The 17,403-nt window shown below is 38.9% G+C and overlaps 1 protein-coding gene across 1 annotated transcript in view; it reads right to left on the reverse strand.

Annotated features, from left to right (window-relative positions):
- Positions 1–7,450: 7,450 nt before the first annotated feature.
- The window catches only part of KDSR (3-ketodihydrosphingosine reductase), a 38,829-nt gene continuing 28,876 nt past the window's right edge, over positions 7,451–17,403 (reverse strand). Inside the window, exons 8-10 of the mRNA XM_053571226.1 lie at positions 14,311–14,394; positions 11,198–11,299; positions 7,451–7,862 (exon numbers count right to left, since the gene is read on the reverse strand). Of these exons, the coding sequence (XP_053427201.1) occupies positions 7,743–7,862; positions 11,198–11,299; positions 14,311–14,394 (306 nt within the window). The 3' untranslated portion in view covers positions 7,451–7,742. The remainder of the gene's footprint in view (positions 7,863–11,197; positions 11,300–14,310; positions 14,395–17,403) is intronic.

A 17,403-nucleotide genomic window follows, 5' to 3' on the forward strand; every position in this document is an offset into this window, starting at 1 on the left:
TCTTATACTCAGCATGTGAGTGAAGAAATGAGAGGACAGAGTTAGAAAAGAAATTGTACTTCTGCAAAGGGGGTAGCCAGAGGAAGATGGATCCCATATTTCCAGAGAAAGAAAAGCTTCCTCATTCTTTCTCTTCCTTTGCTCCCATAGAGCCTCACTTTACAAATTTTCTCAGACTGATGCCCTATGTAGCATCTTGGCTATAACCAGTCTCAGGACAGGTCTGTGTTACAGTCTTTGACTAGGGTTATATATTCCCTGGAATGTTCTAGATATTCTTTCAATTGTGAAGAATGAAACCATATTTTGTTTATTAGATTCCATTTTAAAGCCTAAAGGTAAGTATTCCCAGGAAATATGGGAAATTACTTGTCTTTGGGTAATGCTGAGGCAGGGGAGGGGAAAACAGCCTGAGGCAGGAGTCCTGGGTTTGAATCCCAGATCTCTGCTTGAACCTTCCAACAACCGGACAACCCAACAACCTTCCAAACATACACACAGTGGACTTTTCACTTTCCAAGGTGTTTTCCACGTCTACCAGCCAATGAATGATCTTTCTGGTAGCTTTGCCTGGTTGGATTCTACAAGTAGGGTGGCACTAGGAGGAGAAAGGAACAAGAGCCAGTGGAGTATGAAGAGCCTGAAAGGCCTGTGTTTTCTTTTCCTCATTTCTCCAGTCTGCCAAACAAAAAGCTTTTTATTGCCAGTTTTCGCCACCTACTGGTTGATGTTTAACAGCGTTATTCAAAAAGTTCTCTTCATCCATCATCTGTATGCAGGTTTCCTAAGTTTATAAAATTCAAAGAGAGCATTATTTGGATCTGAACATACGAATGTGAACAGTGGTGTGTATCAAATCTTTGCACCTATTAAACTCTTCATTTAAAAGGAAGACATAAAGAGACCATTAAATGAAGAGTTGATAACTGATAGGTCAGATGAAGAGTTAAAAATATGTGACCCCAAACCATTTATTTTAGGTTAAAAAATATAAACCATGACTTCAAACTGAAGCATAAACAAACCCATAAAGAAAATTAACTAAGGTGGCGCCTGTGGCTCAAAGGAGTAGGACACCGGTCCCATATGCTGGAGGTACCAGGTTCAAACCCAGCACCGGCCAAAAACTGCGAAAAAAAAAAAAAAAAAGAAAGAAAAGAAAATTAACTGACTAGACAAGAGTAAAAACATGTCGTCCATATAACTTATATAAAGGAAAATGTGAACTGCTTATAAAATAACATCGTGCAAGGCTTCACTACGCAATCCAAAATGCTAGTTTCTGATTTTAGGTACCTCATACAGTGTGGACTATGGCACTAAGTAATGCCAGGCTCTCTCACATGGTTTGAGAGGCCCAAGCATACGGTTCCCAATTCTTTTGTGCTTCAGAACCCATCTTCTACTGTAAGTGATCACATCCAAGTCGTCCATTCTCTGCTCTCAAATCATTCTTGTCATAATCAGGAAACTCTTTCATAAAACCTAAACCAAAAGGCCTTGGTTTAAGTTAGAAACCCACCTCAATAATTTATGGTGGGTCCTAAACCTCAAAAAATATTCAGAATAATTAAGCAACACCCTTTGAAATTGGGCAATGTACCACAAATAAATCATTCTATTGTGAAAGTTTAACAGTGGGCAAATAATGTTTACTTTTGGTTTACAATAAAAAGCATAGGAAATTCACTTGTGACACATTTTTTTTTCCTTTCAAATTAACTTGGCGTTTAAAGTGAAATAAACTAAGGGTAGGAACTTGTACTTTTAAAATGCGCAATGAAACTGCAGTAATAGAATCAAACGGGGGTTAACACCATAATATCAATGGGGAATAGGTGAAGAAATTACAAACTTATGTGCAATAACTTCTATTTTCTTATGCTATTTAGCACCAACCACAGTTATCTTCCAGGTATTAATTGCTAATGAACACAATTCGAAAAATTGAGGTTAATATGTGTGTTTCCTAGGGCTGCCATGACAAAGTAGCACAAACTGGATGGCTTAAAACAATAGGCGTTTATTCTCTTGCAGTTGTGGAGGCTAGAAATCCCAAATCAAGGTCTGATCAATCCCAGGCAGGGCCTGATCTCTCTGCAGCTCTGGGTAGCACCCTGCCTCATCTCTTCTGGCGTCTGGGGAGTGAAGGCAAGCCTGGATATTCCTTGATGCAGTTGCATCTCTCTAATCTCTGCCTCTGCCGTGACATTCTTCCTGTGTGGCTGTGTATTCTATTCCCACAAGCTCACCAGTCATAGTGGGTTAGGGCCCAGCCTAATAACCTCATCTTAACTTGATTACATCTGTCCAGACCTTATTTCCAAACACGTTCGCATCCACAGATACAAGATTTCAACATCTTTTGGGGTGACACAATTCAATCCACAGCAGTATGTGTGAAATATATTTTTCAAACTAACAAGGCTTGTTTACTTCCAAGCCTAGGGACTCAGCAACATTAGAACTGAATTTCATGGAGTACATGATCCTTCTAAAGCTAAAGTCTGACGGTTTCACATTTCTGCTTAAAGTTCTTCAAAAGCTAAAGTCTCACCTCTTTGCAGAGCATGATCTGGCCCAAGCCTGCCACCTCCCTTTCCCTTCTTGCAGCTATATTAACTTTTTGTCGTTTTCTGGAATATGCCTAGATCCCTCATATTATTTTTTTTTCTTTTTTTTTGCAGTTTTTGAACCTGCCTCCTCCGGCATATGGGGCCGGTGCCCTACTCCTTTGAGCCACAGGAGCCGCTCCCCTCACACCTTCTGTCTTTCTGCTGGTTTCCCTGAAATGCACCCAACCTTCTCGTCTGGCAGATTCATGCTCATTCCTCAAGTGTCATCAGCTCAAGAACTTGTTCCTCTGCAAAACCAACTGTGACTTTCCCAGGTAGTCTTAGGGTGCCTCCTGTGTTGCTAGATGTTCAACTACAGAGTCTAGGAGCTCTGTGAGTCCTGGTTCCTTCACTTAGCAGCGATGACCTTGAGGTAGTTATTTAACCTCTCTGTGCCTATTCCCTATTTATAACTTGTACTACTCTTTGAGTTAGTGTACGAGTGACTTCAGTGAGTTAAAACACGTAAAGCATTCCCAACAGTGACCACCGGAACCTGTCACATCTTTGGTGCTTGTTATGGTGTCTTAACCATAGCTCTTCTTGGATCACAGTGTAATTTCTGGCATAGGTTTTTCTCACTAGATTGTGAACTATTTGAGGGCAGAGACCATACTTTGCCTTGGCGCATTCCCAGCTTAGAACAAGGCTTAGCATTCAGGTAATTGGGGCCTAAAATTCGGAAGCTCCAAGGTGAAGAAGGGAATGTGGAGTGGTTCCTTTTTCTCCAGGAAGATGGCTAAAGACACAACAGAGCCAGTAGAGGGATGAAAGGGGGTCGGGAGCAGGAAGAAACAAATGTTAATTGCCATGAGAGAGGGACACATTGTTTATGCGGAATTATTACCCCAGTGCCTGATGTAGCGCTCAAAATTGGTACTCAATGTATGTTGAATGAGGGAAAAATGGAGGTTATAAAATCAGAAGTGGAATAGAAATCAAAACATAATTTTCTCTTTAACATCCAAACATAAAAATTATAGGAGTATCACATGCCATTCACGTATATAAATTGCTCAAATATCAAGAAAGGTTACGCTTGCAAACTAAGATGTCCAAGAAATCTCTTCTCAATAAGCAAATCTTTTCTATTTGAAAACTGATAAATAATGAGGCACGTTCTTTTAAATATCAATCACTCTTGGATCATTTGCTGCCCATCAGGGTCTAGGAGATATTTCACTGTTGGAAGATACAGGTTTAATCTAAAGTATGAGAAAGCTATTTGTACAGAAAACATACGTAAGAAGTTTTACTCAATTCTACATTTCTTAAACTTTACTCATGTATCCCACATCATAGTCCCACAAACAGCACATATTTGAAACTGGAGCTCAGAATACTAAGCATTCCAAAAAATAATACATCCTATAAAATCAGGCCTGGTGAAATGCTTAGGATGCAAAGAAGACATTTATGTTTTACTTAATTGGTCTCTTAAAAAAAATGTAGATTTCTAGAAAAATAAGTTTTTAAATCTGTAAAGCTTATTTTTCATTTATTCTTTCTTGTGATTCAGAAGTACAAGATATGAAAAGTAGGTTACAATTCTGCCACAAAAGCTTCTAAAGTAGCAAACACAAGTTCTAATATGTATCAAAATAGCCATATACACTTTTTATCAATTTAAAAATGTCTTAATAGTTGTCACATCAAAGCATGTGTAAAATATAATAGCTACTATCCCCTCCTTGAAATACCAAACCCACAGTACTGAGCTATAATCTGAACAGCAAGATTAGTCCAGAATATGTAAGGTTACGGGTAGCAGATGCTTTTTAAAGCTAAGAAAGATACAAAGCATCTTATGTCAAAAATTATAAGTATTTAAAAGTGGCCTTAAGTGAGTGATACATGTTTAAATTACAACATGATATAATAAAATTAAATCTGTTGATATTATTCAGCAAGAAAAAAATACCATATTAGCTTCTTCTAGAAAGAAAAAAACACAATTTTTTGAATTGAAGCAACTATCACAACATGTTTTCATAAGCTAAATATTAGAAAGTCTCCCAAAGTTTCAACTTGCAAGTATCAATAATATATGGTTTAACAGATCTAGGTAAAAATGTGTAATATATAGAAAAGAGTAATTCCCAGGATTTTGTATCTTTTCTTAAAAGAAATGAGGACTCTTTTCCATGTATGTTTTAATTATGAAGAGTCCTTGAACAGGTTTTGGAATTTCTATGGCTCAATGACATTAATTTTTAAATAAATTGCTTACAAATATACTAAAATAGTATAACTAAACCAAAGTGCAGACACGTTTGAACTGAAATTCACATAATAAGCTATTGTAGGTCATATACTGAGCCAGCATTTCAACAGAATTATAACTGAACTTCTAGTGCCACAGGGGTTAAGATTTATCTACTTCTGGGTCCACCAGAACATGTTGAATGAAAGTGATCCTTAAAAACAAACAAAAAAAAAACTCTGATAGTTCCCCTAACATCAGACTTAGGGTTTTGTTTTCTTCCTCTGAGTATAAACACAAGTTGTATAAGAATTGAACCAAAAAAGATCAAAAATTGCAATATTTTTTATGTTTTGCATGAAGTCAGACATTGTGTGATACTGCTTACATGTCCACAATCCCTTATCCAAAACCCATGGGTCGGATGTGTTTCAGAATTCATAACATTCTGGTTTTTAAAAAGGTAATATGGGCATATTTAGAATATTATACAATACCTCCACAGAGGCTGGGAAAATATCCATATCAAACCTTCTGATATTTCTTCAGGTGAAATTAACAGTCAATGTGACATGACAAATAAAAAGTATAATAATCTCACATCAATTTAAGTCAGCTTTTGCTACCAAATGAAGTAAGTATGGCATCAAATGTAGAAAAAAACAACCAACCAACTTAGATGTCCAAGTTTTTTAGGTAAGGGACTGTGGGCCTCTAACATCTCTGACAAAGAAGCTCCTGGCTTGATGTGAGCTCCACAAATCTGCTCTCATGCTGGAGTTTAACCTGGATCAGGGCAGGCAAGCCCCCACCCCAAATGCAAGGGGCTCTTGCTTGCATTTGTTTTGGCGTGGATTACCTGGAGGTGACAGTACTATCCATGAGGGAAATTTGAAAAAAATGTATGTTGAAATAACTATGATTATATAGTTACTTTTATAAAACCAGACACCATCTTGGAGTAGATTTTAATACAAATCAGTAGAAGGTGCCAACATTCAAGGAACATTTATGAGAAAAGAATAAAATTGAGAAATGTCCAGACATTAATGTAACAGCTTTCTGCAAATTAGGAAAAGCCATTATTCCATTTTAGTGGCTGCAAAATGAAACTCAATATAGTTTGCAAACTTTGGCTATATGAGACTGAAAGATTCATGAAACTATTTTGGCATCAACCCAGCCCTGTAAACTGTAATGAAGTCATTCCAAGCAATTTATATATTAAATAATAATTTCTTCTGTATTTATCAGCATTTAAAATATGCCATTCTCAGATCTTGATAAAAAGATACCATGGATTAAAGCCATTAAATAACTTGTTACTTAACAATTAGTCATGAAGAGCTTCAAAAACTCCAGAGCAAAGGAGATTTGCTGTAATTTTTAGGTCTTCTATATTCTGTTGTAGAGTTTTTTGTTTGTTTGTTTTTTAACAATAAAAAAGTTTCTTCTTCAAAAGCAGAGGTTTTTTCCTTTCTCACCGAAGTGAACTGGAATGTGTTTCTGCAGATGCAAAGGGAGGAGAAACAACATCAAGACGAAGGTAACTACCCTGAAGTCAGAGGAGTGTGTACGATCAACAGCATGAAAACAAGGAATGTTGCTAAAACTCCTCATAGGCACTTGCTGGAGAAATCCACTAAGTGAACAACACATCCTGCAGCCTGGAAACAACTTTCCTGGGGCCAAGAGGATTTCCCGGGCTGTCTAGTTAGTGATGAGTGGGCTTCCTGCACACATGGTATGAAGATAATGTTCCTAGGATCAGTGGGAGAATCACCAAAAGAACAGGTGATCGTTTCATTTCAACAATGAGTGTCTTCAAAATCAGTGTTGTCTTTCTTAATGAGTAAAATTTAAATATACAATCACCAGCCTTTCCTAAAAGCTACATAGATGCTATGAGAAGAACGTCATACTCGTAAATGTTTTTTGTTTTAATTAATTCATGAATTAATTTAGAAAGTCAAGTTTCAAGTCAAAACTTTTAGCTGGTCTTTTTTCTTTGTTTTTCTTTCCTTTTTTTTTTTTTTTTTTTACAAAAATACTACAGCAGGATAAGCAGAACTGGAAAGGAAGAGATGAGAGAACAAATGACACTAAACTGGAATGGGTGAACTTCAGGTCATCATGGCTACTGAAGAAAGTGTAAACTTTTAAGCTTCTATGATTTTATTTCTCTTCAGAAAACATTTAAGGAGGCTGCCTTTCCCCATAAGTGAAGAATGAAAAGTTCCCTAAGTAGTTGAATCTAAAGAAGACAAGAAAATACTGCTTTTCCTACTGGAAAATATCCCTCTCCTCCCCTCCCACTGCACAGCCCTCTCCCATCCCCCTGTAGCTTTCTGGGATCACAGAGAGAGAAGCCAGGAGTTTCCGCCAGCAGGATAGGGAGTCCTGAGTACAACCCAGAGGTCTCAGTGACAAGTAGACTCACAGGTAACGAGTAAAACTCATCTGGAATCAAATACACCATGCTAAAAAGGAAAAAAAGAGCCCCAGAAACCCACAAAGTGCCTTTCATGGAAGGTTAAAAAAGACTTCTTATGGTTTCATAAAGTACTTTTTTGGATTTGCTCTCTATGGGGGAAAAAAAGAATAACTAGAAAAACATTTTAAATTTTCATTTTGGAATTCTGTTCTTTACCTTGTTTACAAGCTATTAGTTCTCATACCATTACCTCTCCACCTCAGAGCCCAGAAGTTAAATGTCTCTTATTCCATATTTGCATAGTATTAACAATATTGTCTGGAGTTGAACTTCTACCTCCTTGCTTGCAACCAGGTTTCTGAAGAGCACCAGTCCAATTTCAGGTATTCAAAAACAACACATTAAGTGTCTATAGGCCAAATATTGTGTCCCATTTAGCAGCAAGCGGTTCAAATCATTTGGAAAAAGTTCTTCTCCCAAGGGGTTGGAATTAGGCAGTTTTATCTGTGATTTCTGATTTTTCTCTCTGCATCATGCAGCGACGAACTATGCTATCAAAGCTTCCAAGGTAAAACAAAGCAATGGTGCGGAAAAGGCCCATGGTGACCACCTGCAAGATAAAGAGTGACATTTTACCTTCTCCCACGGTACAGCTCAACCGTTCATTCCAAGGTATCCAGGTCCCCAATAAATAGTTTACAAGCCATCTTATAATCTGCTCCAAGGATAAGTATAATGAAAACTCTATAAACATCAGTAAGGCCTGAAAACGAAATACGTGTACCCTGCACAGAGCCTGCCAGATGGACAATCAAATATTTGTCCACTTAACAAATTCAAACAATAAACAGAATAAAATAGGTATTTCTTAGTAGTCTTAGGGTTATAAGACGGTTAGGGTCACTCCAGCATTCCGTATATCAAACCTATAATCAAGGCTTTTTTGGTTAAGGTGTGTGTTCTGAGTACAAAAGACTATACCAGGTACAGAAAACACTGTGGTGAGAAATACACAGCCCCTGCCCTCAATGATCTTATTCTCAGGCTGTAATGACGATCAACTAAAAAGACAATTACTGTTTTCAAGAGTAAAATAGCAATTACCAGAACCAACATTTCCTTCACTCTTTCCACTAAAAGACACTCACTCAAACAACTCCGAATGGGATTTTTAAAAGGCATAAAACTACAAAGAGAAACATTTTCAAATAAATATGCAAGATCTCAACAAATTTGCCTCCCAGGTCCCCATTTTTTCAGAGAGCTAATGAGAAAGGTAAATGACCGAAGTGAGGAGGGCAACAGGGACACCAACAGCAGGTGACCTGGGAGGCAGGGGACCCAGTACCGAAGACAGGCAGAGGCAGATCTCCAGCATGATCAAGGAGGGGGATGCCAGGCACCCCCATCTCTGTACCAGGCCCCTTAGGGTGGAGCACCCAGAGAGGGCCCGGAAGCTCCACGGCCTTCCTCATGTGCCCTGCCCCATATATCTCTCTTCATCCAGCTGTTTATCTGTATCTTTTGTAATGTTTCTTTACAATAAACCAGTGGATATCAGTGTTTCCCTGAGTTCCATGAACCATCCTAGCAAATGAATCAAACACAAGGAAGGGGTGGTTGAAACCCCAATTTATAGCTGATTGCACAGAATTACAGATGACAATCCGTTACTTGTGATTGGGGTCTCAGGTGCAGGGCAGTTTTGTGATGCTGAGCCATTAACCTGTGCCTTCTAGTATTATTTCCAGGTAGACAGTGTCAGACTTGAAGTGAATTATAGGAAACCAAGCTGGTGTCTGCTGAAGAACCCACCTCTGCACAACTGACAGACTGCTTGTTGGCAGAGAGGAATCCCCATACAGTTTTTGGTGACCAGAGGTCACAGAAGTGTTCTGTGTTGATGGTCTAGTGAGAGAACAGAAAAAACACTTTGTTTTTTCCCCTTAAATCCTCAGAGCACTGAACTCAGCGCTAGAGTCATCTGGAAGAAACAGTATTTGAAGATGAGAACTGTAGGAAGATTATAAGTTGGTAGGCCATAGACCAAATTCCAGAAAGAAGGGTAGGAAAAGAAAAGAAAAGAGGCTCAAAAGGCAAGTGGGATAGCAGGTCAGAGGGCCTGTGTCAGAGGAACTTAGGCTTCATCCCAATATTGGTATGGAGGCGCCACGAACATACAAGCTGATATCAGATGGACCAAACAAAATGCTTTTCAGGCCTGTGGGACCCATTTACATACAATCTCTGGCTCACAAAATGTACAACTTAGGACAGGGGTGTGCTGTAGCTACCCAGGCCTGAGCTCTGGGATTAGCAGCAGGACTGCAGAAAGCAAAATGGATTTGAAGAATAGAGTGATGAGGATGGGATTGGATCCCTGATGTGAGGGACAGAAGAAGGGGAGTCAGGGACTACACCCCAATTTCTGGCTAGGCACTTGTGTGAACATGAGAACACAGATCTCAGAGACACACACAGCAGGAGGTGGGGGCTAGGGCAGGCAGATGGCAGGACGCACACTAAATAGAAGATGTCTTGTCGCTTCCTAGGGAAAATGTCTAAAAAATGTTTATATAGAACTAGAGTTCAGAAATCAGTTATGGCTGGAGTTTTGTCCTTGGCATCATTCATACAGAAGTGGAAGTCATGAGAAGGGATGAGATCATCTGTGGAGAATGGGCAGAATTCACCCAGGAGGAGAGACAGGTTAGTTAAGGGGTACAAATGTAAAGTTAGAAGAAATATGTTCTAGAGTTTGGCAGAAGAGTAGGGAAATTATAGTTACCAATGATTTATTGTATATTTAAAAATAGCTAACTAAAGGAGAAGTGTAATGTTTCCAAACTCAAAGAAAAATAAATGTTTGAAGTTATAGATACCATATCATTACACATTGTATACATGTATCAAATATCACATGTATCCCAAACATATATACAAATAGGATATATCAATAAAAAATTTGTTAAAAAAGAATTTACACGTTCCTTCCACTCAGTGGTTCTAGAGCTCCTGCTAAGTGTCAGGCACTGGCAAGCAGAGGTACAATGAAAATCAAGAGAGACACAGACTCTGAATTCAAAGAGCTTACATCTAATAGTGTCGACCTCTAAGAGACAAAGGTAAGATTGTGGGTATATTATAGAGTGAAAAGGAAAGAGGGCTTTGGAAGGACAATGAGGAAAGCCAACAACTCAGTCATCTGCATTAGTCTGACCAAGGTTGACTGCACAAAATTTAGTGCATGTCATAAAGTAGCCCACGGCTTTGTTTCTCCAGAGCAATCTCTCTAATGTAATTCACATTACATTGTACCACCATCGCCCTTTCTGTTAGTCTATCTACTAGCCTGTAAGCCCCCCGCCCCAGATAGAGAGGTTGCCTTTCGTGATTCTCCAGGACCAAACATGGCACCTCGGCCATCAGTGGACTATTGTTACCTTTTGTGTGCCTTGGACAAAACAATAAACTCCACAAGGGTAGGAACTGTGTTTAAACTTTGACTTGTACTGTTACCTGACTCACCTAGAAAAAGTTTTCCAGCCTAATACCCTAGTACTTTTAGGCAAGGCCACCCTAAACTACTCCAGATAGCAGAAAATTCCATTTTTCAAAATGCTTTGGAGTGGCAGTTCTCAGATCAAAGTCCAGATTCACACTCAGGAGCAGAGGCGGTCTCTCATCTTTCTATCTGCAAGGCCCAGAGTGGCACACGTCTTCCCAGTCTACATTCCTGATGTTCTATCTTTACCCCATTTCCTATTTACTTATTCTTGGCAGAGAAAGAGGAAAAGTTGACAGCTCAATAAAAATTCATCACATTCTCAAATAAAGTGACTTAGTGTTCCCTTGTCCTATTCCTGTCAAGTCCGATGAGAGGCAGTTTGTGTCTTGTCCATCCATAAGTCTGTCTGTCCGATTGCTGGTCCAGGCAGAGCTTACCTGCTGAAGCCCTTCAGTAATAGACGTCACAGGAGCCATCCCACAGGTCAGGGCCGAGAGCATGTACCCATCTGAGCCAAAGGAACTATTAAAATTCCCTTGCTAAAAGAGAAGGAAGAAAAAAGAAAGAGGCAATCGCAGTAATGTGGAAAGCAATCAGTTCAGCATATCAGAAATAATGCAGTGTGTTCATTCACTTTAGGTGCAGTAAGACAGAAATAAAGCACCAATCAGAACACTCTGGAGCAGATACGCAGGCTCGGCAGATGGATGCTTCACAAAATGTGAGTCCACAGACTCCTGCAGATCCCCAGGGACATAATGATAGTCATAATAATCCTAAGACATTAATGACATTTTCCGCCAGAGTGACACTATACTGACAGGCAAACCTGCAGGGGCATTAGCACAAATTTCCATGTTCTTGCCAGGCTGGACTAGTAGTCACTGTCACCTCCACTGCACTTGCAGTAGTAAATAAATACATTAAAGAAAATACAATTCTTAAAAATCAAAAAGTGTCAGTTTTGTTTTAAAATGCCCTTGATAAAGCAATAAAATTCATCACTTTATTAAATCACAACCTTTGAGGACTTGTCTTCTAAAGACCTTGTATAACAAATGAGAAATAGGCACCAAGCACTTCCGCCAAGCTGCACACCCGGATCATGTGCACCCGGAAGAAAAGCCCTTATGCAAAACTGTTTAAATCAAGAGCTAAACTTGCTTTTTTCAGACTTGAGTATGTGGCAGATTTATGGGAAAGAATGAAGAGAGCTGTCGTTTCTGGGAAAACAAGCGGCTACCTGTGTGTAGTCAATGTTAAAATCTTTCCAGAAAAAAATTAAGATTTGTAAAAGCTAGAATCTGCCATTGTGAGACTGTTGGGTTCTAAATACATGTAGGCTTTTATGATAAACCTGGCAGTGATAATGATGAATGTAGTCTTTTTTTTTTTCCTGGTCACTCAGTGAACACATATTTTCCAAATGACTAATGCATAATGTTACAAAACCATGAATGGTTAAAAGATCCATTCAAAGTACAAGACAGACAGACCAATGGAATTTAATGTAACAAAGAACAAAAAGGTCACTGATGCAGTTTCCAATTCCATATTGCAACTAACCCTTAAGAAACTACCATTTGGCTCAGCGCCCATAGTGCAGTGGTTACGGCACCAGGCACATACACCGAGGTTGGTGGGTCTGAAACCAGCCCAGGCCTGCTAGACAACAGTGACAACTACAACAAAAAATAGCCGAGCATTGTGGCAGGAGCCTGTAGTCCCAGCTACTTTGGAGGCTGAGGCAAGAGAATCGCTTAAGCCCAAGAGTTTGAGGTTCCTGTGAGATGTGATGCCACAGCACTCCATCCCAGAGCAACATAGTGAGACTGTCTCAAAAAAAAAAAAAAAAAGAAACTACCATTCGTTGAGTTTGGGTTTAATATCAAAAAAGAATGTCCACAATGATCTAAAAGGCCTAGTCAAATACCCCTGCCTTTTCCAACTTCCTATCTGTGTAGGGCTGGGTTTTCTTCATATTCTTTAATTAAAATGACATATTACAACACATGAAATGCAGAAGCAGCTGTGAGAATCCAGCCACTTCCTATTAACACAGACCTTAAAGAGACTGGTGAAAATATAAATAAGGCCACTCTTGGCACTGAATTTGTGTCTTGAAAAATAGTAGTTTTTGTAAAAAAAAAGTTACATTAAAATGCAATCCGTTTATTATTGTTATTTTAAATAAATTAATATATATTTTTAAAATTATACAGTTTCAATTTCTAATATGGCAAATATCAATAAATTTAGCCTGTGTGAACAAACTAAAGTTCTCCGGGATTGGCAACAATTTGTGAGAGTGTGAGGTGGTCAAGAGAAGACAGGGTCTGAAAACCACTGACTAAATGAATGCTGCCAGACACTAGGAGGGCCGGGCACCATCACAAACACCGTGTGGTTTGCCTTGACTTGAGAGAAGCAAAACAAAGTCCACCCGAGCCCTGCGCCATCTTCCTATACCTTTTACTGCACCCAGACAAAGTTCTCCACACCTGCACGTGCTTCTCAGTCGCAGCATTTCTTTTACTTTGCTCAGTCCAGCTACTTCAGGGCCAATCCTGCCACGTGCTGACACCCCTCATTCCCAAGAGCATAAAGATTTTCCAAATTCATGTGGTTTACACACACCCTGCATTAATGTATGTTTTTTCTGCATGTGGGTTAATAGGAATGTTGTAAAAAAGCATGGGGCATGTATGCTGTTCTACAAAATAGTGCACATGGTTTCTGAAGATGCCCTTTTTGATTCTGAGTAAACTTAGTAGCCCACAAAGCATGTCAGCTAGGACTATGAGATGATGGGCCGAGTGGGCTGGTCACACTTTCTTATTTTGAGGAAAATGATACTGGCAAGCAGGAAGGAAAAAGAAAAATCTTCAAATAAAGAAGCCCGGCAATAGGGCATCTGAAATAATCTAAAACTAAAAACACTGTAAGAAAAAAGAAAGAAGTTAGCATAAATTATAGAAAAGTCTCATTAAAAAAAATTTTTGTATATTAGAGACAGGTTGGGGAACCCTGCCCTCCTAGGCTGGAGTACATTGGCACAATCATTGCTCATCATAGCCTCAAACTCCTGAGCTCAAGTGATCATCCTATCTCAGCCTCCCAAGTACCAAGGGCCATGGGGATATGCCACCATGCCTGGCTACTTTTATTTTTTTTATAGAGATGGGGTCTTGCTACATTGTCCAGGCTGGTCTTGAACTCCTGGCCTACCAGGCCTTCCAGAGCTCTGGGATTGCAAACACAAGCCACTGTCCCCAGGTTTATTTTCTTTTTAAAGAACCAAAGTCCCCAGTCAGCCTTACTGATAAATCTGTTCCTAAGGTTAAGTATATAGTTTCTAGGAACCTACTAACTAGTATGGGATTAATAAAGTCACTAAGTAAAGTAGAACCCAATATTAGATATAATGAATCTAACTGACTATAAAACTACAGTAGTTTATGTTTTGAAATAAGGCCTTGGACAAATACCTTTTCAACAATACAGTATTACAACTATAAATAGTATTAAAAAAAAAAAAGATTTTACTTACTATAGCATCTTTAACAATTTGTTTGGCCACCTGTTCAGGTTTGCAAACAGATGTGGTCTCTGAAATAAGTCGAGTCTCCAAAGGCTACAAGTAGAAAAAAATGTATGTATCAATATCATTATTGCCTAATACATCAAAAAATAAATTATTCTATAGTTCCATGATTTATAAATAATTCCAATCTTCCACCTTTGATCAAATTTCCTCTTAGAATAAAGTCTATCTGGATTCTCATCAGTTTCTACCTGGTTACTATGTAAATAAAATTCAGCCTAGTAGTTAAAGCAAGACAAGGAGGAAGGTGAGAACCATCAGAGCTAAAGTGAGAACATATCACTGGATACATCAGAAGGACATCCTCTTTGACTCCTGCATGCTGGGCAGACACCTAACTGATGGTGCTTATGCCAAGGCTAGATCCTGTGTCCTGAGCAAGTCTGCTCCCAGGGCCAGCAAAGGACTGAGCCCTGGGGACAGAGCTAAGGCCATGAGCAAGCAGAGCCCCAACCCAGCCCCTGTTCAGCAACTACAGCCTTGTCTTAAAGGTCCTGCAGAGACAAGATGCTCAAGGAGCCACTTATAAGACAACATGTATTGGTCCCTAGTTTGGCTCGTGCCTCAGGTCCCACATCATGGCTTTTTCTTCTTCAGTAGGTCCATTTCACCTCATCTTGCTCACAAGGCCTTTCCTGAAGTCTTAATGGGACATAATCTGTCTCTTTCTCTTTTTTGTAAATATTTCTTAAATATACATTACAGCTACATGTGTATTTGCATTTTTTTTTTTGAGAGAGAAAGCCTCACTATGTCACCCTGATACAATACTGTGATGTCACAGCTCACAGCAACCTCAAACTCTTGGGCTTAAGCAATTCTCTTGCCTCAGCCTCCCAAGAAGCTGGGACTACAGGTACCCACCACAACACCCAGCTATTTTTGTTGTTGTTATTGTAGTTGTCATTGTTGTTTAGCAGGTGGACCGGGTTCAAACACACCAGCCTGGGTGTATGTGGCCGGCACCCTAACCACTGAGCTACAGGCGTGGAGCCTGTATTTGCATTTTTACCTCTTTTTTTTTTCCATTTATATTTGGCTTATTTCTGTGGCGACTTAAACATGTGTTGCTCAAAAATTATTTTTAAAAAGTTTCGATTAGGAGTTTCAAACTAAAGCCTTAAACCACATGAAACTGCAAATTTTATTTACTACATGGGCTTGAAAAAATTAAAGAAAATACAAACCAGAATATGTTTTCCTAAAATAGAAAAGTAAAGCACTTCATAAAAGTCAAGTATTTCTTTATGAACCTGAATTACAAGAAAGGCCCTTCGGAAGGTGCCACTATTCATTCTTCCAGACCACCGAGCTGGCACAACCCCGCTAGGTACACATCAGAGTTAAAAGCATTACTGCGCCCCCTAAGGGCTCCACAGATTAACATAGACATTTATTTACCCGAACAAGTCTGACCAAAATGTTACTGGACCAAAAATCCCCCAACTTAATCAACATCAGAAGCAAATCCTAAGAGAGAAATCACCACCCTTCGTCAGTTCTGGCTTCAAACTAAAAGAGTGTGTACCAAATGCTGCAAATCTGCTTAGCACATTTGGCTTAAATTTACTTCTTTGAAATAGCAGTAATTTAAAAAGAGGCAGAGCCAAAGAGAAAAGAAAAGCTTCTAAATCATAAACATCTTTCTGCAAACATAGTACAAGTCTGTGGAGCGTAAGTGCCAATTTTAGGCTATAGAGATTCACACTCACAAAGTATTAGTATAGAAAAGAAGAGAATGAAAACCTGCAACTAAAATCAACCACAGTGCAAGGTGATACATTCTGATGGATTCCGTTCTCCTCATTTTACTTATTGGTTTTCTCAGACAGCGACTACTACGTTGCTGTCAAGGCAAAGAGGAAGCACTGCTGAACAGAGTGCAAAGTTTTTATTTCTGCTGACTTACATAAAAATTCTCTCATATCTTTTCTCTGAATATTTAAAAGAATTTTTTAACAGCTTCTTGCCTTGTTTGATGGGCTTTATAGTTTCTCCTATTTCTAAGGATATTTACTTGGGGCTTTTGGTCTTATTTTTGTAATTGTTATTGTTTTAAATTTACTATTTTCCTCTATAACTTGTATTATCTATTTCTTCTGAGTCCCTCTTTCTCTGTTGCTCTTATTTTAGGCTTTCTCAAATGTCCGATGATCCCTGGTTGTCCATATACAATGGACATGTCCAGCTGTGGTAAGTCCTATGGAGACCTAAATCATCAGACACCCCCCACACCCACCAATCATCTCCCCTGCAATGGCAGACAATTAGAGCACCAGCCACCACTAAGAGTAGTTTATCAGGCATCTTGTGGGGACGGTGAGCTCTCCAGCCTCCTGCCCTGCTGGGTTCTCATGATACAGACAGCAGATCCTAGTCTCCCAAGGGCTGGAGACTACATGATTGCTCCCCAAGGAACTGATCAATCCCTGGAGAAGGTGGCAGGTGCTAACAATATACAGGAGTCTTCTAATGAAGGGCCTATATCCTTCCTGCTCGTCCTATGATAAAGTAAACAGTTAATAAGCCAGAGATTTACAATTACAACTGGCATTTTAGTGCCTCATTCTTACATATGGACAACCAAGAATCATTGGACATTTGAGGAAGCCTAAAGTAAGAGCAACAGAGAAAAAGGGACTCAGAAGAATAGATAATACAAGTTATAGAGTAAAATAGTAAATTTTAAAAAATAGTAACAAAAATAAGACCAAAAGCCCAAAGTAAATATTCTTAGAAACAAGAGAAAATATAAAGCCCATCAAACAAGGCAAGAAGATATTAAAAAATACTTTTAAATAGTCAGAGAAAAGATATGTGACAGAATTTTTATGCAAGTCAGCAGAAATAAAAATGTCAATAGAAAATTTGAAAGATAAACTGAATAAAACTATAACAGAAAGTAGAACAAAAAGACCAAGAGATGGAAAATGAGAGAAAAGAAAAAGACATTAGAAGATCAACACAGAAAGTCCATATCTGAATAACAGAACCTCCAGGGAAGTATTTTAAAAAGTCCCAGAACCAAAGCTCATGAGC

Source organism: Nycticebus coucang, chromosome 19, assembly GCF_027406575.1.
Source record: "Nycticebus coucang isolate mNycCou1 chromosome 19, mNycCou1.pri, whole genome shotgun sequence".
NCBI lineage: Eukaryota > Metazoa > Chordata > Mammalia > Primates > Lorisidae > Nycticebus > Nycticebus coucang.